Here is a 25,204-nt window from a genome sequence, read left to right as displayed (position 1 = left end):
TGCAGCAGCTCTGTGCTGTAGGGCCTGGTATCCCAACCGACCAGATGGGGACAGGCTGCATCTCTTGCCCATGGGTCACATAGCTATTCTGAGGTAAAGCTGGGATTTGAACTCAGGAAGATGACTGACTGCAGAACCTTTATTCCCAGCACCCAGGAGTCAGAGGTAGGCAAATCTCTGAGGCGAGTCTGGTAAACAGAGTTTCAGTATAGCCATGGCTATACCACAGAGAAATCCTGTGTGTGTGTGTGTGTGGGGGGGCGGATTCTTCAAAATTTTCCATGTATGGGTGTTTGGCCTGCATGTATGTCTGCACACCATGTGTCTCTGCAGAGCCTGCAGAGGCCAGAAGAGGGCACTGGATCCTCTGGAACTGGAGTTACAGACAGTGGTTAGTCGCCATGTGGGTGCTGGGAATCTACTGGGGTCTCTTAACCACTCAGCCATCACTCGAGCCTCCTGAGCCTTAAACAAAACAATAATACAAAACCCAAGATTTCCAAACAGTCTGTCTTTGCCTTGACTCTCTGGGGGTGGGGTGTGGTGTGGTGGCAGGATGTGAGGTGGGGGGGGGGGATGTGGGGTGGAGGGTGGAGAATGGGGTTGCTGGGAAGAGGCAAGTGTCCAGCAGTTATCGGCTGTTGTGATGACTCTAACAGATAAAGGGCATATAACTTCAGGGCACAGTTGCATCAGGACAAAATGCCAATAGCTCTGTACTCAGCAGACCAAGAATGTTACAGTTCTCCCACATGGCCAGTAGAGGAAGCCATATCCATTCTGGAAATAATTCCAGTTGTCAGACCAGAGACAGGCAGGTACCCCGAGGACAATTGACCTGGGCCACACAGCTCTCAGGGTTGCTTGCCAATAGCTCTCTGGTGTCTGCTCATGGATCTGTGTCTCCTTGTATAGTCAACTCATTGGGGCCTCTTTAACCTTAGAATGCTGTTTGCCAGGCAAGATGGCCATTAGGCTTCTCTTCCTCTCCCGTCTCTCCAATGTACACTTGCACATAGTATATGGTGGGAGGGGCCTCTGGTGTCCGCAGTGTGTGGTGGCGCTTGGAGGGGGGTTATTTATGTTCTTAAAGAATTTTGTTTTTTTTTTATTAAGATATTGAACTTTATTAGCATAAAGCTATACACAAATTTTCCTTTTTTTTTTTCTGTAGGATCTGTAGTGATAACTCCCTTTTAATTTGATGTTAGTAATGTGTGTCTTCTCTTTTTGATCGTGAAAACTAGAATTATCAATGCTCAGATATTCTAAAAATTCTTCTGAGGAAACAAAAGAGAAGGTCTGTTTGGTGCCGATAACTCTTTGTGTGTGTGTTCCTCTGGGTACGTTTGTGTGCATGCAGGTGACACGTATACATGTATGTATGAGTGGGCGGGCCACAGATAAGCATTAGATGTTGTTCCTTAGGTGACGTTCACCTTATTGTTTTTGAGATAGGATTTACTTATTTGCCTGGAACTTACCAAATAGTCTAGACTGGATTGGAAACCAGTCTCAGGATCTTCCTGTGTCCACCTTCCAACAAGTGTCAGAATTCCAAGCACACGCTACACCACCTGGCTGGACCTGGGAATCAAACCCAAGTCTGCCATGTTTGTACAACAAGTACTGGCTGAGTACACTGTCTCCTCTATCACATTTCCTTAAAAAATAGCTCTGAAGTTCACTACTTGTTGAGAGAGGGGTGGGAAGACACTCATCTAGGAGAAGGGTCCTCCATGCACAGAAAAGCACAGCCTTTGTCGGGGCGGAGGGTCACGTCTTGATACCCTTTGTATGGCCTGGGAAGCTCTGGATCATTTGGGGTCTTAAGAGCACAGGCTGTGGTACCCGACTAGTCAGCTTGCGCAGCAGGCTGCAGGTTGCCAATCTTCTCTGGACTTCAAGGCGTGTTCTGAATGTAGGGAGGGGACAAGCTTGATGTGTCAGCACGTCACCAGGGATACCCTCTGATCATTGCTGCTATTACTACAGGGCCACCTGTCTCTGTCCTCTGCTCCTCTGGGACTTGAAAAACAACAGATGTCAAGTCTCACAAGGCCTGAACTGCTTCTTGTTTCTAGGACATCTGCTTATGGTGGAAACCGAGGAGGCTCAGAGAAACTGAGACTAGCTTTGAGTTTCCCAAGGAGTGATGCCTGAGCTGTGGTAGGGAGGTGCTGAGCCCCAGCACTGGGCTGCTCTGAGGCAGTCCCATTACAGGAGAGGGTTCCTGGGGGCTCTGCTACTCAATAGGGCGGTGGCCTCAGAGACGCCCTCATCTCATCATCGCCTCCCTCACCTGGTTCTCACCTGCCACTGGACACACCCCATGGATTTGTGGAGGCCTAGGACCCAGGGCTCAAAGGATGAGCAGCTGGCAACCCTGGATGTCTTTGATGTGCCCTCCTGCATATGCCCAGTATTGCACTTCAGTCTGCTGATGCCTAGGTTCTGTGTGACCTGCAGCTGCCATTGGCTTGACAGGTTTTAACTAGCTTGGTTAGTTGTTGCATATGTGCACATGGTGTGTGTACATTCGTGTTCATGTTCACACGTGGAGTACACATTTGTGTATGGGTGTATGTGCGTGTGTGTGCGTGTGTAGGCCAGAGGCTGATGTTAAGTCTCTTCCTCAGCCTCACATGGTGTTCAGCAAGCCTCCAGACACCCACAGTGGTGTAAGTGGAATCACTCTTTCTCGTTCTGCAGAGGGAAGGGCTGGCTGGTGCTCAGAAAGCTGGAGGCAGAGCTGAAGTGTAACCCACTCAGCTGACTGAAAACGCTCCTCACTGGCAGTGACAGACCAGCCTAGAAGTCAGAAGGGGCCTCAGAAGCCCCAAGTCCTGCAGTGACCTCGATGCGGGAAGGAGGTAAGTTAGCTTCGCTCAGTGAGGACACTGAGCCTGGTTCCTTAGCTGTTTGCAGAGTTCCCTGGCTACTGAGGCCAGAGGGTACAAAAAGAAACAGGTGTGGACCACATTGCAGCTCCTCTGAAGGCAACAAGTAGGGAATCCCCAGTGTTTCTATCTGCCCCTAGGGGGCAGGTTCAAATTCTCTTACAAAAGTCAGTGTGGCAGGGGCTGGAGAGATGGCTCAAAGGTTAAGAGCACTGTCTGACTGCTCTTTCAAAGGTCTTGAGTTTAATTTCCAGCAACCACATGATGGCTCACAACCATCTATAATGAGATCTGGTGCCCTCTTCTGGCCTGCATGTGTACATGCAGGCAGAACATTGTATACATAAATATATAAATGTCAGTGTGGCTGGGTAGGGTAGTGCATGCCTGTGAAGTACTCAGAGGGCCAGCTTGGGCTACATAGTAAGATCCTGCCAAAGACAGACAAATGAACTCGCATTATATTCTACTATAGTATTTTTCTTTTAATTAAAAAGATTAAAATTTTAAACAGTTCACGTGTTACGTGTTTGTGTACATGAGTGCAGTACCTGAAGAGGACAGAAGAGGGAGCACTGGATCCTTTGGTGCAACAGGTGGTTCTGAGCCACCTGACTTGAGGGCTGGGAATGGGGGTTTGGTTCGTCTGTAGGAGCAGTGTGCTGTGCGTTAAGCCACCTCTCCAGTCACTACTGCAGCATCTTATTTGCATTTTTTATTAGTTCTTTGAAAACATCTTACAATACATTTTGTTCACATTTGCCTCCCTTTCCCTACTCTTCCAAATGTGTAACTCTCTCCCTACCCTTTCAAACATTACATCCTTAAAAAATAAAACCCATTAGTATATAAGTATAGTTTAAATACTTTAAGTACCCTTAGATATGTGGCCTTCCACTGAAATGTGGTCAGCCTGCCAGGGGCCACAGCCTTGAGGAAAGCTGACTCCTCTTCCAGCAACTAACAGTTGCCAATTGCTCCTTAGCTATGGGTGTGGTTTCGTGCTCACCTCTTCTTGGCATTTGGGCTTTTGTCTGGCTTGAGCTTGCTTGAGTTTTGTACATACAGTCACAACCACTTGAGTGCCTATGTGCAAGTTCCCTGTTGTGTCCAGAAAACACCAGTATAAAAAAAAGTCATCCACTGCTGCTGGATCGTACAACCTTTCTGCCCCCTGTCTGATCTCCGGGCTTTGGAGAACGTGTGTGAGATAGACAGCCAGTTTAGGGCTAAGTGCCCTGTAGTTTCTTCCTCTCTGAATGTTGACCAGTTGTGGGTCTGGGTTAATCACCACCTACTGCAAAAAGAAAGTTTCTCTAATGAAACCTGAGAGATTTGTATAATAAGCAGTCAGTTTGATGCTAGGCCTGCTTAGCAGAATAATATTGGTAGGTTCTCCCCTAGGGCTTATGACCCCATGTGGGGTCAACCTGTGGCACAGACCTTAAATCCAAGCGGAAAGTGGAATCCTGACATTCATGCCACTGCCACACCAGTGGGCATGTCTTGCCAGGCCAGTCATTCTGATAGGCTCACTGATGGGTAAGACTGGTGAGTGCTTTTCCCATCTGGTGGTGTGTGCAGCAGCTCCCAGCACTATGAAAGCTAGGCATCAGGGATGAAGCTTCCGGGTGAGTGCTGTTTCATTTCTGTGGTCTACCACTAGAGTATGTGGTGTCTTCAGCAACCGCATCAAGGGCCCTACATCAAGTTTTGGAGAGTAGCCAAGAGTACTGGCAATAGTCTGTAATGTTAGGGGGGGTCTATGGGACCTCACTGACCAATGGCTTCTCAAAGAGGTATCCCATTTCTGTGCTGGACTTATTTGCTAGCCTGTGGTTTCTAGTGTTGGCCAATGTTCAGCCATCTTGTCAGAGCCTAGGTTCCTATTTCTCCAGCAGTCTGTCATTTACCAGAAACCAGCTGACCCTGTCATGGTTCGGCAGTTAGGCTAAAGATAAGATTTAGATGGAGCCACCCTGTTGTAGTTTAGCAGTTAGATTAGATAAAGATAGCAAAATATTCGGTGTGGCAGAACGTTGTGACCTGCTTGGAATTCCTCGAGTCTTGAGATAGCCTGCAGCTGGGTTGCCATAGCAATATGCTTCCCTGTCCCTTGCCTTATAAAACCTTCTACCTGAACAATAAAGTTTGAGAGCTTGATCAAAGACTTGCTCTTCTTCTTCGTGTCTTGTGTTCTGTCCCTATACAGGAGAATTCTCCTCCCGAGCGTTAGTTGAACCCCAGCAGGCCGGGTCATTCTAGTGAGGATAGTATTGCCCTGGTGTGAACATCAGAGGGTGGCCTGGCTCGCCTTTATTTTACAGGAGAGAGCAGAGGCTTACAGAGAAAGGGGCCTCTCTAAGACTGCACATGCAGAACCCGGAGCATGACTAACCTCCCAGGCCAGGCAGGTCCTTAACTGGGTCTCATCCCCGCCATTATACTCAATAGATGCCTTCTTGGCTCTCCGTACTGGCTGGCTAACACTGGGCTGGTGTTTTAACCTCTCTCAGTTTCATCTAGGAAAGGAGGCAGCCCCTCCTGGTGACTCAAATGATAAAAGTAAGACATGGCATCCTCCATGGGTACTACTCTTAGCCAGCCTCGGCTCAGAATCCCTACGATAGGAAAGGTGGCTGTCTCAGAAGCAGGAAAGAAAATCCACAGACCAGGTAGACTGTCTTCTTGGGGACACATATTTCTGGGACAGAGGCCCTGGCCCTCCACAGTGCCACTATCGCTGTGGCCCCCTCCTTTTTTTTAGGTGGCACCCACATCGGCCTCCTTGTCTAGGCCAGCTCTGCTAGAAGGACACTTGGGCTGGGGGGTTCCTTGCCTTCTCCAAGGGAAGGCCTCTGGGACAGAAGGCTCATCTTACTTCCTCTCTTGGTCACAGTCATTTCCAGAACCAGAGACCCTGGAACCCCACCCATAGGCTGCTCAGGGCTGGCAATATAGGGATGGATAGCATAGCAGAACCCATTAGGCTTCTGCGAGCAGGAGCTGTTGCATGGGACACAGTCCTTGGAGGAGCTTGGAGCTTAGAGCTTCCTGTGAGCCCTGGGGTCCCATGGGGAGAAAGGGGTGGGTGGGAACCATCCATTGTTGAGCTTAGAATGATGGACAGGTAACCAAAAGTCTCAGGGTTCCTGTCCAGAGCTGGCATGGGAGGGGACAGAGACTGCAGAAATGGTGGCTATGGGACTGCCTGCTGTCACTGGTGCGCACAGGCTCAGATGCAGAATTCATTTGGAGGAACACAGGCATGGTACGTCCTCCCTGGGCTCCAAGCAGTTCACTCCGTCTTATTCATTGTTTTGTTTGTTTCTTTGACAGAGTCTCATGTAGCCCAGGCTGACCTTGGGCTGACTATGTAGCTCAGGCTGACCTTAAACTTCCCAATCCTCCTGCCTCCACTCTCCAAGTGCTGGGATTACAAGTGTGACTGCTATGCAACTCGTTCACCATCTCAGCCACCAGGGACCATTAACATCATACCCAGGGCCCTGGGACAAAGAAGTGGAAGAAGCCAGCATCTTCTGGTCCAGACAGGGAAACTGAAGGTCACAGGGTGAAATTTCAAGGTAACACAGAAAGGGAGCATGGGACAAGGGTTGAGCCAGGGCCCTCCCATCTGTCCAGGAGTCTGTGTGTCTCAGTCTGCCCCAGCCATGCTGCCTTAGCTCCAGAGATAAGGGGATTAGCTAAATCCTGGGTTTATCAGAGGCGCCACTCTGGGGGCCTCGGGGTGACTTGGCATCCTATACCTCCGGGGTCTGTCTCAGTGGCTTGGGATACCTGACTCCTACCCTGGCTCATGGCCCACAAGGCTGATTCAGGCTTATGGGGTTGAGTGGTGAGGACCTGGGATGATGTGAGCAGAGGCAGCCTTGGGGACCGCCTTTATTTTTCTGGTAGAGGCTTTCCCTAAATTGAGCGCTTATGCCTGTGCCTTGCTGGGCATATCAGTTGCACTGTGACCTGTGTCTTCCGCCCCAGGACCATGGGCCTTGGCAGATGATGGGGGGTGAACTAGAGAGAAAGGGTGGGCTATCAGCAGGCCTGGCTACCTGGGCAGGGCTGGGTGTTCCTTACATATGTAGAGGGAATCACATTTACAGAGGCCCTGTTGGTTATGGCCTGCATGTCCTCCCATTTGAGGAGGGGTCAATGCATTGTTGTCCAGGGTGGGGCAGGCAAAGCCATTGTCTTCCTCCATGCACAGCTCTAATGGAGTCAATTCTCCTAGTCCCTGGAATCTGTCACGGCACACATCTCACAGAGGACATCGTCTTCTGTTGTGGAGGAGTCCCAAGCACCTCGGGCCATGGCAGTGACAGGCACCCCGGCACCACAGCACACTGCTTGACTCTGGCAAGTGCTGTATCAGTGAGTGTGAGCACACAGGGGATTATGCTTGCTTGTGTGGATCATGTGAGTGTCACCTAGAGCATCTCGGAGAATAAACTTGAAGCCCAGGAGGGTGGGACCCAAGGTGGGACAAATGCAAGAGTGACGAGTAACAGGAATTATTCCTCGGGAAATGTCATTGCGGATCAAGACCTGCTTTACAATAGTCCAGTGGTAACTCAGCCTGCCAAGAAAAGGACAGAATTTATATGGAGAGGACGCTTATTGAAAATCCGAGGCGCAGTGCTGCAGGCCGATGCTGGTTTATCCGGGAAAGGAAAAGAAGGACCACCAAGGTGGTGCTGGAAGAATAGTGCTGTTCACTAGATCTAGCACAGGTAGGACACATTTCTAGGTTACAGTAACACAGAGTGGGCTGTTTTTCAGAACAGTCTACATAGGCTGAGCAAAGTTGGTAGAGTACTTGCCCAACATACACAAGGCTGGGGGCTCCATCTCTAGCATCAGACAAACTAGGGGTGTCTGTAATCTCAAGAGGCAGAGCTAGGATTGTCAGAAATTCGCGGTCATCGTTGGCTATGTTGCAAGCTCAAGGCCAGCCTGGGAGATGCGGGAACTTGCCTCAGAAGAGCCAGGAAAAAAAAAGTTTCACCGATTTTGGTTTCTAGGCTGAATGCTGGATAGGGCCAGGGGAGTGTGAGTCTCCATTGCAGAGACTCAGTGGGCCCCCGAGGCTGGTGCTGGGGAAACTAGGCTGACTAGAGGTCTGGCACATGGCCTGGGGGCAGACACTGCAGAAGGGCAGGGCTGCCCAGGGTGCCTTCCCTGGAGATGAGCTCATTTCTGATGCCTCCACCCTTCTAATGCCCCGCTGGGTCTTTGCCAGCTTTCGCCTCCCTGCCCTTGCCTGCAGGCACCAGTTGCTATTGCTCCATCCTTCTGGGGCTCTGTTCTAGGGCTGAGTCTTTACCTCTGAGAGGACTGCTTCTCTCATTGCCTAGGCAAGCCAGATGCTGATGGTAATGTTAAGTGACCACCCAGCATCCACCATGGGCTATGATATGGGCTGCGGCTTGGATGGCCTGAGGCACAGCAGACAGCAACTGTGACAACTGTTCTAGTACTTCTGTTGTTCTCAAGTAAATGGCAGCCCAGGAGCAGATTAAACAGCCATGGCGAGGATACACAGGCAAAATAATACCCAGTTTGAGGACCAGGTAGGCATATCTGTACCTGAAAAAAAAAATGAAGTCCAGAGCAGGTGTGTGTCTTGCCCAGCACCGCAGGGCAAATAGTTTATAAGATCTTGAAAGACCACAGGGGCATGGCTGGGACCCCTGTTACGCTGTAATAGCCTTCACCGTGTTCCTATTGTACAGATCTGGAGACTGAGGCCCTGGGAGGGTGCAGTCATACAGAATGTAACCCATAGGTGGAGACAGAGGTCTATTTGAGTCCAGAGAGATATCTTCTGTGCAGGAGCCAGATTGCTTGGGGGTTTGTTCCTCGGACGGCTATTGGCTGACTGTGAATTCCCATAAGTCACCCGATTACTCTGAGCTCTAACTGTCCTCCCACGTAGAAAGGGCACAGTTGGGGGTGTTATGAAGATGCCCAGGCGCCTGGCAGGCGATCCATCATGACCCATGGTGTTGTTCCCAAGCCAGACTATAACCCCACTTCATCGTGGCCCAAAGACACAGACATGGCTGGGACCAAAGAATACACTTTACTCTCTATGACAGGGGTTCTAGGTGTGAGTCTCTGGGAGCGGTTACGGAGCCGTGCACGCGCACACGGTACAGACAGGTGAAGTGAGGGTTTCCCCAGTTGCTGGAGATCTTCACCTTGACTGCAGCAAAGCCCCTGGGTGGCTGGTTCTGGAACAGAGACAGAGAGTGGCAGCTTCCCCACAGGCCTCTGCTCTGTCCGACAGAGAGGCTTTGGAAGAAGGGGTTGTTCCCATTTCACAGGTGTGGGAATGGAGTCCCAGAGAGGGGAAAGGACTGCCCCAAGGCCACACAGCAGCTCAGCCTTGCGGGGGAGGGGGTGGGGGTGGAGGAGAGGGTGGGGGAGGGGAGGATGGAAGGCTCTGAGGCCAGAAGCACAGACATAGTACTATTGGGAAGATGCCTCAGCCTTGGAGCCTTGGCAGCGTTGATGCTGTGGGGCCCTCACAAGCCACTGTGCCTCTCAGGTTCTCGGTTTTCCAACTCTAAGCTGAGAGTGCTAATAGATGTTGCCCAGGATTACTGTGGACATAAAAGTTCTTGGGGCTGGATGGCTCCTCAGCCTCTGGCCTGTCATGGCTTCTCTGTAAGCTTAGCCCCTCCATGCCCTGTGCCCAGAATGATCATCCAGCTTCTCTGCTCAGTGCAAAAAGGCAGGGCCAGACTGGTGGCTCAGGCTTGTAGCCTGGGCTACATAGTGAGAAACCGTCTCAAAATTTAAAAAGAGGCCTGCTGGGGCTATAGCTTAGTGGCAGAGCACTTGCACAGCAAGTGTGACATCCTAGGTTTACCCCTCAATTCTATAAAACCCAAACCCAAACCTAGTGTGCATTTTCATCTCCCCAGGAACTACAGAAGGGACCCTGAGGCTTGGGTCCCACGTCCTGAGGTGAGGCTGAGGTTTGAGATGGCACTAGCCAGCTCCCAAACCTGGAAAATCAGGCTGCCAGGTCATCCGATCCTGCTTCTGCCTGTCCTCAACTTCTTTCTCGGGGGGTGGGGGGGTGGGGGGGGCTGTTTCCTCTCTCATAGAGAGATCAGGTACCCACTAGGGGTTCCTAGGATAGAGGCTTTAAGTTTGGAGTCAGGAATCCCACCCAATGGGCACGATGTGTTCAACATTTGCTATCCAGGAAGGAGCTGAAGACACTCCTGGAGGGACCAGAAAAACAGGGAAGATCAACTGGGGTCAGAGGCTCTTCCTGGGGGTGCTGCTCCAGGCCCCAGGCTGCGGCTCTATGTCTCTTCCATAGAGCCGCATCAAGTAGAACCATGATGACTAGTGTAGCTCTCAGGCTGTAGGGGACTGGGAGTGGGGGAGCCACACATGGGGTACATTAAGCAGATGCTCCTCCGTAGCCTCCCCAGGTACCTGGAGCGGAAACATCTGGATGGTGTTTTCTGGCTGAAACTGGAACGCCCCCAGGAACACTTCCTCCCTGGGTGGGCTCTCCACGCCCTGTGGAATCAGACAATGGAGGCAGGAAATGCAGCGGGCTGAGACTCGCAAACTTCCGTGGGTGGGGGCGGGGCTCCGTATCCAGCCTAGTGTGTGGGACCAGAAGCTGGGGGTCTAAGTCTAACGTCGCTAGTGAGGCTCAGGCTGCCGACAAATCTCTGGGCTGCCCCAGGATAATAAGGCTCAGTGGTTCCTTTTGTCTCAGAAAAGCCTTGGTTGAACTACCCAGCTGTCTACGTTGGTCCTGGAAGTCTCAGATGTGCCGCACAGCACTCTAGCTATTAACTAAGCCACATGCCCCCCCCCCCCCCCAGCGATGTGGATGGGTTCTCTCAAGGTCTGGACCACCACCCCCTTCAGCCCCGCCCGGCTCCCTGTCGTTGGGTGCTCACGTAGATGACGAAGTCCTTTGGTGCAGTGTCCAGGCTACCTGACAGTGAGATGGTCTTGGGAATGTGCTGCAGCGTCAGGTTGGACAGGTAGACTTTCTGGGCCAAACGGATGGTCACCTGGCCTCGGTCACCGGCAAAGGCCCAGCAGTTCCCAGGAGTCACATTGGGCTGGAAGAGGCAGGTGTGTAGATCTGTACTGGGTTGGCTGGGCTCGCTCTTTCCCTGCTTTCTACACTTTCTTTTCCATCCTTCCTGTTAGCTCCGGCAGTTCAGGGAGGGCAGGTCTTGAGTGGGGCCTCCCGCCTAGTCCTCAGTAGCTGTCCGTCCGTCCGTCCGTCCGTCCATCCATCCATCCATGCCCTCGTTCATTCATCCCTCACTCCCAGCATTCTTTGCCTGCTTTCGATGTCAACCTGAGACTTAAGATTTGCATGTGCTCTCCATTTACAGAGGAGGAAACTGAGGCACAGAGCAGGGAAGGGAGGGGCCCAGGATTGTGCAGAGCTGTAAGTGCAACTGGTAATTTGGCCCTGTAACTGGCTTGCTGTTAACCACCGTGACTCATAAAGCAAGAAACCAGAAGTCTAGGCTAGAAAGAGGGTGGCCTCACAGCATATAGGGAAGCTGTTCATCCAAGTAGGTGCTGGGCTTCTTAAAGACACTATGCACCATCCTGATTTGGAGCTGTGATGCTAGGCTAGGGGATGGGGTGGGATGTTGGGATGCCTCCTTCAGGAGCAAGGGCCACAAGCACTTAGCTGGGGAAGTCAGGTAGGGCTGGTGGCGTGGGAAGCTGGAGCTAGCCAGCCAGGCTTGGAGATATAGAGGCCTGTCAGATGCTTTGCCCCAGATGTGACTGCAGCCAAGTGTTTCACAGCCAGGTCTGACCTCTCTGTTGCCTGGGCTGTACCACACCTGTCTCCCTGGCCAGTGCTTGCTCTATTCTCTGATTCCTTTTCCCTGTCCCAGGCCCTCCGTGCCAACTCATTGCCCAGTGGACCACGCTTGTCCTTGTCCAACCCAATAGCAGGCTTCCCCACCCCTGGGAGGCCACTGTCCTAGGTGGACTCTAGGAGTTCCTTGAGTCTAAGGCCCATAGGAGGGTAGCCTGTGGCCATGGCACTGCCCTAAGTTGATGGCTGACATAAGATCTTAATGGCTTGTAGCTGCTGTGGGGCTTGGATGGGTTTGTTTTCCTCTCTGGGCTGCAGTTGCCCCATCTGTAAGGCAGGATTGCAGAGGGTGAGTGTTTGGGTGCTGGCGCTGCCACACAGCACATGGCCAAGAGATCTGACTTCTTGCCATGGCGTCTTCCTTTGCAAAGGATGAATATCACGGGCCTATCCCAAGGCTGCCTGAGGGTACCCAGACCCCAAAGCGTCAGGACTGGGTGGGGTCACCGTGGCTGTCTCCTGCCAGAGCCCCCTCCCCACGGCTCCTGGTCTTCCGTCTTGTGCCCCCTCTCCCGTAGCTTCCATCTAGTCTGGCTTTGCCCCAGCTCTTTCCCGTTGCTCCCCTCAATCTTGGCCCTCCTCTGCTGCCAGCTCCTGTCGCTATCCCTCTCCTGGCCCCCTCCTACTGTCGTCCGCCCTGGCCCTGCCTCAAGGATCACATCCGGGGGCTGCGCGTAGTTCCACAGTCGGATCCAGTTCCAGTAGGAGCGAGCCTTGTTGCGGTTGTACGTGGCTGACGTTTGCTGGAAGTCGATGCTGGCCCCTGTGTGAAGGGGAGGGTCTCAGCTGCTGTTGGAGGGAGACTTTTTACTGAGGGCACACTCCTGCCCTGTCTGAATCCCTGCCGTCTCCTGAGCTCAGTGTGCTCCTCTGGGCAATGGGATGGGCACTGTCGTAAGGACTGTAAAAGCGACTTGCCCAGGCTGTGTGCCACGGGGACTAATGCACTGGTTTCCCCCCAGATACTGGGCTGGTGTGCTAGGAACAGCTGCACGTATGTGCAGCGTGCAGAGGAGGCCTTGTTTGAAAAGTAGAAGGAGGCTCTGAACCTACATTTCTTTGAGATGTGAGGTGCCTGGGTCAGCTGCTGTTGCCTGGTTGGGCCCTGTCACCATCCTCAAACAGACCCATCCCGTGGGCGACTTACACATTCATCCTCCTTGTGGAGTGTCCTTCCTTCCTCGTTAGGTCTCAGCCCAGAAGCCTCCCAAGGAAAGGGGTCCCTTCTTACCTAGCCACCCCCTCTATTCTTCCTGAAGCCAATTTCTGACTGTCATTGGGCCCACTTGTTTGTTTCAAAAGTCTGCCTCTTTACTGCAGGGTCTCCTCTGTGCAGCGAGCCCCAGGTTTTGGCAATATAAGGGGTGAGTGGGGGTGGAGGGGCAAGGGGCACAGCTGGAGGCCATGGCTTCCTGTTGCCCACCCAAGACCCTATCAGAGAAGCCAGGTGGGAGCAGAGGTCAGTTCCGAGGCTGCCCTTCCCAGCACCAGCAGCGTGTGCATCTTAAGCAGGGTTTCTGAAGTAGGTCTGTGGTGGGCCGATGCGGGAGGCAGGGTCCTTTTACCTATGGACTTCAGGGCGAAGTCTGGCTTTTCAATGTAATCGCCGTGAATCATCTTCATTATCTTCTGGGCCATTTTTTGCTGAGAAGACAGAAATTACAGGCTGTGTCTTGGTGCATATGAGCCCCATCTGTGTGTCCTTGGCAGATGACAGGTGGTCATCGGACAGCTCTGTCACCTGCTTGTGAATGGCCCCAAAGAGAATGACACAGTCACTGTACTGTGAGGAAACCCTGAGACTCAAAGTCATCCCTACCCTCTGGGTCTGTTGTGACTTTCAAGTTCATGTTACAACATGCCACACAGAAGGCCCAGAGACTTAGTGAGGCCAAGGGCAGAACCTCTGGAAGAAGGCAGACCCTAACAGCCGACCCTAACAGCAGACCTTTACAGCAGACCCTAACAGCACACCCTAACAGCACATCCTAACAGCAGACCCTAACAGCACACCCTCACAGCACACCCTAACAGCCCACCCTCACAGCAGGCCCTTACAGCAGACCCTAACAGCACATCCTAACAGCACACCCTAACAGCACACCCTAACAGCACACCCTAACAGCACACCCTAACAGCACACCCTAACAGCACACCCTAACAGCAGACCCTAACAGCACACCCTAACAGCAGACCCTAACAGCACACTCTAACAGCACACCTTAACCGCAGACCCTAACATTACACCCTAACAGCACACCCTAACAGCACACCCTAACAGCACACCCTAACAGCACACCCTAACAGCAGACCCTAACAGCACATCCTAACAGCACACCCTAACAGCACACCCTAACAGCACACCCTAACAGCACACCCTAACAGCACACCCTTATAGAGGCCTTGAGTGCCTCTGAGTCTAGATTTCCTAAGTCTGTAAGATGGGGCCATCTGCTGCCATGGGTATGGGATGCGGTTAGGTATTGGAGGACTGCATGAAGGCCCACTATGTGCAGGACTGTTCTCAGACCACCACAGTCTCTGTCATCCCCTATGGCCTTCCTGAGTGAATCTGGCAATTGTCATTCCACCTTCGAGGTAGGAGTACTGCAGCACACAGGAATAAAACTTTGGAGCCCACACAGCTGGAAGAAGCAGAGGCGGCAGCTTGCCCATTCTGGGCCTCTGAGCACTCCCGTGGCTGGACAGAGGAAGACTGCAAAGCTCAGCCAAGGCCAGCTTTCTTTTCAGACATCTCCAATGGAGGCCGGTTCTGTTTCCATGACAGCTGCATTAAGGTCTCCTGTTGCAAGAACTCTTTATTTTTCAACGTGACGCTGATGTCTTCTCACAGAGGTGTGTGTGTGTGTATGTGTGTGTGTGTGTGTGTGTGTGTGTGTGTGTGTGTGTGTGTGTATGTGTGTAGGATTGTAAGCTTTGTCCCAGGTGAAAGCAGTCTTGGCGTGTTTTGCCCCTTGGAAACACCAGGGATACTTTGTGATAAACTAGATGGTGCCATCCTGGGTCTGAAATTCAGGAAGTGACCAGGGGACTCCTGGCCGGGCTATTGTGTTTCTAATCGAACATCGATGGGGGAGGAATCCTGACCCAGATTGGCCATTGCAGTGCAGGCCTGAGAGAGACACAGGCAGAGAGGAGAGAAAAAGGCTACAGCTTTAAAAACAAGATCACAGGTGGATTTGGGGAAACCAGCTTACAGGCTGAGCCAGAGTGCAGGCCAAAGACACCTGGGGAATCGTCGCATGGAAGAGATACCAAAAGGTTTACTCTTGTTTCCCTATAACCCTTTTTCCATCTTATATAGGATAGTTGGGTTGTATAATAAAGTCTAATTGTTAAAAAAAAAAAAAACAGAGCCAACATGAGTGAGTGTGTGTCCTGCCCATCAGTCTGGACTAGGGCAGAAAAGATGCTTTGTGACTGAGTCCTAAGGGCTTACAGTGTTGCTTATATCTCTGGGATTTCTTTCAAAGTCACATGTTGTGAAGAAGCCAGGTCATGTGACAGGCGATCTGTGGGTGCTTCGGTTAATGGTGATCATGGTTTGAACATGGTCCCCTAAGCAGGTGACACTATTTTCAGAGGCTCTAGGAACCTTAGGAGTTGGGTCTAACTGGCATAAGTAAAGTCACTGGGATGTGTCCCTGGGCACTAACTATATTGTGCTCTGGCCCTTCCTGTTGTTGATGCACTTCCTGTTGGCCATGAGGAAAGTTAAACAGCCTCTGGCATACACGGGGGCACCTGCCATGATGTTCTGTCTAAGCACACGGAGCCAAGCAAATGTTGACCAAGTCCGCTAAAACCCTGAGCCAAAAACATGCCCTCTCCCCATTTAAGTTGTCACACTATGCATTTAGTCACAATGATTATAAAGCGCAGAAAATTGGTACCAGAAGAGTGAGGCTGTTGCTGTGGCTAACCCTGACCGTGTGGTTCGTAGGCTTTTGAAGTAGGTTTGTGGGAGGAATTTGCAGAAGCAGAGCTTAGTAGTGATGAAGACAAGCATCTGGACAGTTCAGGACAGGCTCGTGCGCTTTCGGATGGGGCTGATGACTCCACCAGGATTTGGACCAGGGGGCACTCTTGTTGCACTGTGGTAAGGAACGTGTCCGTATTTATTTCCATGTTCCACTTCATAGAACTTCTTTCCGCTTTATGGAAGGCTGGGTTTAAATGTGAGGGGCTAATCGACCTATTTGGAGGACGTTCTAAGAAAGTATAGCGTTTAAGCAATGTCATAGCAGTTGCTGGCTGCTTTTCAGCTGGCTTTGCAGCAAGAGTCGGGAACAAAGAACAGAGCAGAAATATTTGATATGACTAGAAAAAGAACTTTTAAAAGTTGTGGGGAAGGGTGATCCTGGTTCTTCAATAGATTAACACTACTAAAGAGAAATCTAGCACCTTTCATCAGGACAACAGGAATGTGTCTTAATGGCATCTCAAGATCTGGCTAGACCCCACTGTGCCAGGTAAAAGGGTATGAAAGAACAAATTCATTTTATAGATTTACCCTTGAGAAGATAGTGCCTCTGGGGTTCCCTGGTCACACGGATTGCGTAAAATAGTGTTTATCCAGGATTGGTTTTGCTGTGTTCAGCCACTTAGGCTTTCAGAGGCTACACTAGCCATGGTCCAAGGAAGCCTGGCTTCTACTTGAGCTAGCCGCAGACCTCGGCATCCATAGCACGTTGATTTTGCAAACACACAGACTACGAGAGTCACAGGATCACAGAGGCTTCCGCCCTGACTTTAGAGGAGGGTCGTGCAGGACCAGATCACAGGACCAGATTCCCCAGGTTGACCTGTGAGGCTTCAAGATGGAAGCTTGAGCCGCAGTGGAGGGCTTTGGAAGACAGAGATGCCAGGACCACGGGATATTTGTCCCTGGTGAGGAAGGTGCCCCTGGGGCCTGGGATTTTATATTCATGTAGATATTCATAGAAGGTAAAATGCAAGGCTCAAGGGCCCTCAGACACATGGTCAGGCTTTCCCATGAAGACATTTGGCAAAATGTTGAATGAATTTGGATTCCTATCCAATAAGCTAAATATTTCTAAATAATCTTAAAGAATTTTAAATCTTGGTCTGTCTAAGCTAGCTTAATACCCACCACAAAAGAAGTGGTACTTTATCCTTCCTACAAAACAGAGTGGCTTTCCTGAGTGATGATTGTAATTATGTGAGGTGAATAGAGTTCTTTTATATCCTGTCAAGAAAACACTAAAAACCACTAGACATTAAGTGACAATACCAAAAGCTGATAGCAAGCAAGAAAAAGAAAAAGAGAAACAGAAAACCACAGAGAATCCTTATGTTAGAGTTAGCTGAAAAAGATTTTAAAATAACTATGATTAGTGTCTTAAATGAAGAAAAAGAAAACAGACAAATGACAAATTGATGGTAGAATTACATCTATGAAATAAAATATATTAAACATGAATTCTAAATGTATATAGAATATTTTATATATTGGATTTTATATATTTAGTATGTTAAATACATATTTAGAATTTTATATGTATCTAAATATATGTCCTATATATTTAGAATTCATATTCAATATATACAATGAATGGTTGGTTTTATTTACAGGATACAGTATTACAAGTAGGTCTGAAGAAAGTTGAGATAAAATTGTCAAAATTTAGGTCATAGAGAAAAAGAATGAAAAACAAATAAAGCAGGTAGGAAGCACTAGGAGCCTACTCTATAGGTCTCTACTCTATAGGTCTCCACTCTATAGGTCTCTACTCTATAGGTCTCTATTCTATAGGCCCCTACTCTACAGGTCCCTACTCTATAGGTCTCTATTCTATAGGTCCCTACCCTATAGGTCTCTATTCTATAGGTCCCTACTCTATAGGTCTCTATTCTATAGGTCTCCAGTCTATAGGTCTCCACTCTATAGGTCTCTGTTCTATAGGTCTCCACTCTATAGGTCTCTACTCTATAGGTCTAGCATAGATATAATCAGAATACAAGAGAGTAAGAGAGTTTATGGGGAAGAAGGAATAGTTTAAGAGATAAAAGCTAGGACTTTTAAGAAATTATTGAAAAAAATACAATACAATTTTCAGTAATAGTAAACCCTAAGCAGGTTATACTTACACAAAAAGAATATTACAAGTTTCTAGGAATAAAAATGAAGCCAGAACAAACACCAGATTATATCCAAAGGTTAAAAGTTAAGGATGGTACAATTTTCAATAGCAGCAGCAAAGCTAGAACACAATGACGGACTTCCTTCAGAATTTTCAGGAGAAACTTTCCTTTCTAAAGTTCTATACCCAGAAAAACTATCAATTAAGTGTAAGGATAGAATAAGGATAGCTTAAAACATGCAAGCTCATACATACGTATGTACACATATTTACATATACATACATACACACATATATGTAATTCTCTCTTACACTTTTGTAGAAAGTTATTGGTTGGGTGAAGATACACTCCATTAAGATGAGGTGTGGAACCAAGGGAAGAAGATAACAGGATTAAAAAAAAAACCCAGCATCAGCAAAGACATTGGGTAGTGAAGGGTCCACTGGCAGCATCTCACCTCATCAGACATGGCTTCCATCTCCTGGAGTTTGGCAATGAGCTGGTTCATGCTACCTCGTAGGTCCTGGATTTCCCCAGTGTGATGTCGTACCTTCTCCTGGTACATCCTTATCAATGAGGAGATAAAACAAGAGCTGGCTGCTTTATGATGTTGCTATTGCTACCGTTTTGTAAGTAAGCTTTCATAGAATGACCTTTAAACCCTTGCGCTCTCCTGGGTCCACCACTCATACGCCTCACTCAGGTTCTTACTCCTAGGGCACTACTCCTTCTGTCCCTTTTGTTTGAAATATCTGCAAGTCCAGCTCAATCCTTCCAAAATATTCACGAGCATTTTTCATCTGTAGGTAAGAATGCTGTCACTGGGCAGTGGCTTATTAGTGAACACTTCTCCTCAGCAACCATTTTCTGAGTGCTGATTATGAGTCAGGAACTAGTCAAAAAATTTCACCTTTCCCCCCCTGACACCTGTTTACCAACAACAACATGAAAACTATGCCCCACTTCACAAATGAGGAGTCAAAAGTCCCGAAAAAAAATGACTTGCATAAATTCAGTGAGATAGAATTCCCAGGTGCTAGGATTTGAATCCAGGTTGGTCTGGCTGTTGGGTATGTATTTTTAGCTAAAGAAATACCCCGGTTCTAACTATACCTGAGTTTTTTAGGAGAAAATAGGACTAGTGAGTAAGTTCTCTTACCTCAGGCTCTGGAGTGGACTGTTTATGCTGTCATCCTGGTGGAGTGTTGAAGAAAGCAGGTTGGCAGGTGGTCTGATCTGGGCCCAATGAAATCCCCACCTCTATGCTCTCTCACGGCCGTGCATCCATCTGCTCGTCCACCTTCATTTTCAGTCTCCTCTCCACCCAGTCACTCTCACCATCTTCACAAGTTCGAAGCTCTTCTCCTTCCTTACTCATTCATCCATCTATTCATCCATCCTCCCATCCATTCTTCTGTTCACACTCCCATATGGTAGCCAACCACCCAACACTGACAATGGCAGCCCCTTTGTACTTAGCGCTGACATGGCTATTGCTTGTATGAGCCAGCCCTGCCTGCTTTCTTTAAGGGGTTGCCAGTATAGCTGGAGAGAGGGCATGTTACAGATAACAGAGGAAAGAGGGAAATGTGACCTCCTTTGCTTTGGTGTGTCTGGAGGTTGTGATCTTCCAGATAGACCGCAAAGAATACAATGCCTTACACTCTAAGTGTAATGTGCCATTGCAATGGGGGGGGGGGGGAAGGGAGGGGTTTTTTCAGGCCAAAGGTCTCTCTTGGTCTCTGTGACATTCCTATCAGGAGCTCTGGTCACTGGTTTTCTTTGTTCTTCCTCAGATTAAAAGAAAACCCTGATGTGGTGGGTCTCAAGTCACTGAAGCAGAGTGTGGGGAGAACAGTGCGGTTCCTCACAGCCTTATTTTAGATAGGGGTCCAGAGAAAGGGAGCTGCACCACGGCTGGGCTGAACGACAGGAAAGCCATCTATTTGATGGTGGGTAGACGACTGTGTGTGGTTGTTGAGAGTCACGTGTGCAGGAGGGAGGGGGGCAGAGCGACAAAAGATAGCAATTTGGATCTAGGATGAGTCAAGAGTGAACCATCACCCAGATTCAGTGAGAGTGAGAGAAAACTACAGAGGGCGTCTTGATGGTTTATGTGGGACAGTCAGCAGTGGGGCGTGGAGGGCGCTCACACTCACCTGCCAGACTTCCATTTTGGATGGTAAGTGCATGGAAAACATCCAGAAGCCTGTGGGCCATGAGAACAAAAATGAGGCACTTACGTCAGAAGGCTCAATGCTTGGGTTCAGGGATGGAGGCATTGAGGTTAGGTTTGTGCAACTTTCAGAGAAGTCACTTAATCCCTTAGTAGCTCAGTTCCCTCCTCTGTAAAGATGCGGATAGAGTCATATTTTTATCATGCCCAATGATGTCCTTTGGGAGATGTGCACCACACAAGCTAAGTGACACACACCCACCTCCTTCCACCTTGTAGCTCAGCCTTGCTGCCGAGTGGGCAAACAGAAGGCAGGATGGGTCTTTTTTTTTTTTTTTTCCATTTTACAAGCTCCTTTATTTAACAGTCCTTGAAACATATTTGATGTTCCTAATTTTGAAAAGCTTTTAGAGCATTTCTTGGCTTCTGCAACTGTTCAGGGAGGGTAACTGGTGCCATGAGACACAGCGCCATGTCTGAGCTAGAACCCTGGGCTCCCTCCCCTGGAATGGGCCGAAGCCCGGCCATGCCTCCCCGCTGACAGGGCCCCGGAGACACACCAAAAGCACAGAGGACCAGAAGTCCCATCTTCTCCATCAGTTTCTGGCAGAGCAGCTTGAACCTGAGCGGCAGAACGGCCACGGTCAAGGTCGGCGGAAGTGTCTGGCTTGTCTCCCCTTGTCCTCGCTCCACTGTCCCATCTATCTGCCCATTGTCCCTTCCCGTCCCCCTCCTTAATGAACTTCTCCTCCAGGGACCAGCTCTAATATCTCCTCCTTTCAGGATCCCCAGAGTCACCTCCCTCACTCTGAAATCTCAGCCTGGTCCTGCTGCCCACCCGGCTGGAAGGCCATGGTGGAGGGAGGGAAAGGCTGGGCCGCCCCCAGGAGCCATTCCAGAAACAGTTAAAAATGTAAAGTTCGAACAAGTGAGCCGGACATCTCAGAAGAGGGGGCTTATCAAGACAAAGGGAGAGAAGCGAATGTGGGGTGAGGTCATTCTAGACAGGAAGAACCCTGGCAAAGGAGTAACACGGGAACCGGGGTGAGGTGTTGAAGGAGTGAGAACCCCAGGTTTGCAAGGCCCTGTGGGTCCATCGAGGGAAGCGGAGGGAGTGAGGGCATCCAGGAAAAAAGCGGAGCAAGGTCACGCTGGGGAGTGTAGCAATGGGGACCCAGAGCGGGTCTGGGATGGAGGACGTGATGAAAGACAGACCGATGATGGCTCATCTGGTCGGATTAGCAGGGGCAGAGGTAAGCTAACACAGGTACAGCCATTGCCCCCCACCCTCCACTCCCCCCTCCCCTGTTTACCTGCAGGTGTTAAGTAGGACTTGCTGGGCCTGAGTCCTCAGGAAGCAGGCCAGGTAGGTGAGCCAGGCTAAAGAGGAGACAGGAGGGCAGCAAGGAGTTGTACCCTCATCTTGGCCCATTGTAAGCACTCACTGTCTGTCCTGGGCCTTGGGGAACACCTTGGAGCTCGGAAGCCCTTTTTGATTTGATGGTTGAGCTCAAGATAGCCCCTGGATCAGCTTACGCAAACAGCCAGGAGTTGAAGGCCTATGAGTAAGCCTCTCTTGAAGGTGGCAGTTAATAGAGCCTCATACGTTTGGCCGCACAAAAGACGGCATGCGTGTTAGTGCCGTTTCTGGATGCCGGGAGCCTGTCCTTATAGGGTTCGTTTCTGGAGTGCAGCATGGTTAAGTTATGAAGTGGGGGTTCAGGATATATGAGATGGTGGGGATATGCATGGGGGAAGGGAGAATGGAAAAGAAAGTAGGTGCTTGCTTGGGAGACTGTTAGATAGTAAAATGGACGAGACCATGGAGAGAGGCAGAGGACTGACGGACGGAGAGGGGGATGACGGTGCTAAGAAATGAACATATAGGGGGAAGTGATGAATGGATGGGTGGGTGGAGGGATATTGGATAGATAGGTGGGTGGATTAATGGAGCCAAAGTAGAGGGGGACTTGGGGATTGGTCCTCCTGTGCCAGCAAGCATACAAGCATTTTATCTCCCCTTCCAGGGAGGTCCTGCCTGGACTGGCTAGGGCAGCCTGTAGCTCCTTGCATGGAGTGCTACGCAGGGCAGCCTGAGTTCTAGAAGAGCCGGGTCTGAATCTGGTCCCCCCCTTCCCTCGGCCCCTGGCACTCAAGCTAGTTCTTCCACATATACGTACACATATATCTCAGTATGAACGGGGTTAGGCTGAAGCCTGAGGTGTTGATGCGGAGAGGCAACAGGAAAGCGTCATCTGCAGAGAACACAGACCACGAGGTCCCCTGCCAGCCTCAGGACATAGGCTTGCAGAGACCCCAGGCCTCCTCTGGGCATGGAGTATACGTCCTTGCTGCTCTACCCCCACCACCCCACCCCCGCACTTCACACCTGGCGCCAGTGAAGCCCCAGGACTCTGTCCTTGCTCATTCATGTTTGCTGAGGAAATCTCCGCTGCTCTGCTGGCGGTGTGGCCCCTTTGGGCACCCCTGAGGATGACAAAGTTCACAATCACATTTTATACCTTGCAAGATCCGTGGGGCTACCACGTTTCAGACCGAGAAGCTGTGAACCAGGGACAGAGTCAATCTGGATGACCTCAAATGCAGGTCTCTTTTGAGACAAGGGCTGTGGGTAATGTGGCTATCATGGGATGGTCCTGGCTGCCCAAAGCCTGTTGTGGCCCTCCAAGTCCCTTTGTGGTGACTGACTCAAGGAGAGCTGGGGAACAGAGGGGTCGATGGTTCTGAGGGTGTGGGACTGGAAAAAGCTTTTCTTTGCTGAAATGAGGCTCACAGAGGCCATGCCTAGACAGGCATGCTTTTCCATGACACTGGACCTGAGATAGCCTGGTGACAAAAAAAAAAAAAAAAAAAAAAAGGCAACAGCATAGTGGGGGCCTGGAATTTGGGAGGCTCCAGAGACCTCTTGAGTTCACTCACCCTGATACCATCCCTACCTTACTAGGGAGATAGAAACATCTTTATTTTGTAAGATAGCAATGCCTAACCATTTTTTATTTGATTTTCTCTATATTTGTGTGTGTGTGTGTTTTTTTTTTTTTACTAAGAAACCACACATCTAGCTGTTGTATTTTAGATGCTAAACATCTGTAGATGGGTTAAAGAGTTGGTTTTCAGGGTAGTTTTTGGAGGAGTTGTGGGCTTTTAAGAGGCGGGGCCCAGTGGATGGGCCTTAGCTCACTGGGTACATGTCCTGGAAAGGGATGCATGTTCCCAGGATTCTTCCCCTTTCTCTCTTGGCTTCTTGGCTTATGACATGATTGTCCTTCTCACCATACTCTTGCCATGCTGTGTTGTCACAAAACAAACAAAAAACCAAAAAAACCAAACCAAACCAAACCAAACCAAAACAAGCACACTGGGCCTTTGGTTATGGATGAGAACTTCCAAACCATGAGTCAAAGCAACCCTTTTCTCCTTGTAAGCTAGTCATCCCAGGTACTTTGTTACAGTGATAGAACAGTTTCACAGCGTCCAGCTGTTGTAAACATATAACTGGCCTTCCCCAGATGTAAGATTCATGCTTTCCAGAGGCCTTTGTGGCATGGCAGGGTGACCAGTGTATCTCAAAATAACCAGAAGACCAGAGCTTGAAAGTTCCTAACACAAAGATCTGTTCATTGCCCTGATCTCACCATCACACACGTACCATATGTACCACATTACTGTCACATTGCACCTGAGAAACACACAATTACTATGTGCCAACTTAAAAGCAAAGGGCAAGATAATCATAGAAAAGGATGAGCTAAAATGCCCAGGTTTTAAACAATTTCTTCCTTCCCTTATGGTTTGTTCTGTATATCCTCTTGTAAGTAGGTATCGTTTCAAATTGGAATTCCTCTTTGCTCTTGACAAAAAGGATAGAGATATTCGTTTCCCCAAGGCCAGCCTGAGGTCCATTAAGACAGTGAGCATGTGGGGCTGATGCAATACTGTACTCACAGCTCACTGTACAGCGCACAACACACAGTAGGTACTCAATAAGTCCACACTGAAATGATGATTGCTTTGTGCTCTGCCATTGTCAGGAGACCTTGGGGAAGCTACTTTGAGCCTCTCTGTCCTCTGCAGCTACTTCTATAAGGACAGTTGACAAAGCCTACTTATCCCCAAGAAACTCTAATGAGCTGGGGAAAGGTAGGAGCTGCTGGCCTCACCTCCTGGGCCTGGCACTGTGGCCCATGTCTTCAGGTAGGATACATACATCCCCAGTGTTCCTTGTCCGAGGCATTGATTTCCCTTTTCAAGAACTGAGGTCAGTGAGGATGGAGATCTGTGAGAGTCAATGAGGAGGAAGTGGCCAGTCACTGCTGCCACCGCCTCTGAGCATCCCCTGGAAGGTGACATGGAATTTACTGGCTCAGGTGGAACTGTCAGCCCTGTGACCTCATAGAGCACTTGGACCCCAAGTCTGTAGCCTACCTTCTGAGGACCGACTTTCCATTTTGAAGTGGGGAAGTAGAAGCTGTAAGGCAAGGATGACTATGCCAGGGCAGAGGCAGGGCAGAATCAAGAATGGATGTCCCCACAATCAAGCCACCGTTCTTTCTCTTAAGACTCTCTGCGGCCCACAGGCTTCCCTGGGCTTATTGCCTTCTGAGGGTGCACGCGAATACATTTTCTAACGCTGAGCTCACTGGTTAGTGTTTACCACACAAAATGACATCCTTTCTGCTGGCGTCTTAATAAAGTCCCTCCTTTTCACTAGGGAAAAAGGGAAGCACCATAGTGGAAATGTCTGGTTAGATAGCTTTACTCCCACTCCCCTTGCTAAAAGACAGCCTGACCCTTCCAATTATGAACCTGAGAAGACTTTACTTTTACCCTGTGGTGGTGGCCACAGCTCAGAATTGTAGGCTAAGAACCTGTGGGAAATGGCATCACAGCCCCCAGCAAGCTCAGGCCTATTACAGATGTAAGAGCAAGAAACTCGAGCTCCAATCCTGCTGGTTGGGGATGGAGGCCGGGGTGGGGGTGGGGGGCTGGGGGCCGGTGATGCAAAGGGGCTGAAGGAAACCAAGAAACAGCTCTCTCCTGAAGTCTTAGCATAGGACAACAGCTCTGCCAACA

General features: G+C 49.8%; 1 protein-coding gene across 2 annotated transcripts; it reads right to left on the bottom strand.

Moving 5' to 3' along the window:
• Positions 1 to 8,692: 8,692 nt before the first annotated feature.
• On the bottom strand, positions 8,693 to 24,472 carry SUN5 (Sad1 and UNC84 domain containing 5). 2 transcript variants are annotated; one of them, XM_084777700.1, is made up of 13 exons: positions 24,292 to 24,472; positions 22,500 to 22,597; positions 22,291 to 22,365; positions 21,424 to 21,490; positions 20,671 to 20,732; positions 20,094 to 20,143; positions 19,094 to 19,128; positions 18,392 to 18,500; positions 13,374 to 13,452; positions 12,456 to 12,571; positions 10,856 to 11,023; positions 10,377 to 10,463; positions 8,693 to 9,154 (listed from the first exon to the last, which is right to left on the bottom strand). In XM_084777700.1, the coding sequence occupies exons 1-13, from the start codon at positions 24,363 to 24,365 to the stop codon at positions 9,011 to 9,013; spliced, it is 1,164 nt and encodes a 387-aa protein (XP_084633826.1). In that variant the 5' UTR covers positions 24,366 to 24,472; the 3' UTR covers positions 8,693 to 9,010. The 2 variants fall into 2 exon arrangements, with proteins under 2 accessions (XP_084633826.1, XP_084633827.1); XM_084777701.1 differs by lacking the exon at positions 22,291 to 22,365 and having other exon boundaries at positions 8,696 to 9,154.
• Positions 24,473 to 25,204: the final 732 nt, after the last annotated feature.

This window comes from Acomys minous (genome assembly GCF_964271855.1).
Source record: "Acomys minous genome assembly, chromosome: 3".
Classification (NCBI taxonomy): Eukaryota; Metazoa; Chordata; class Mammalia; order Rodentia; family Muridae; genus Acomys; species Acomys minous.
This window is presented reverse-complemented; position numbering and strand designations above follow the sequence as displayed.

Bases quoted from the DNA above. Each gene is read 5' to 3' on its own strand.
- SUN5 (XM_084777700.1), bottom strand. From the start codon at position 24,365: ATGCCTCGGACAAGGAACACTGGGGATGTATGTATCCTACCTGAAGAC. The intron at 19,129-20,093 runs GTGAGTGTGAGC...ACACTCCACCAG, and splicing joins CCAAAATGGAAGTCTGGCAG to GATGACAGCATAAACAGTCC. The intron at 12,572-13,373 runs GTAAAAGGACCC...CCCTTCACACAG, and splicing joins CTTCGCCCTGAAGTCCATAG to GGGCCAGCATCGACTTCCAG.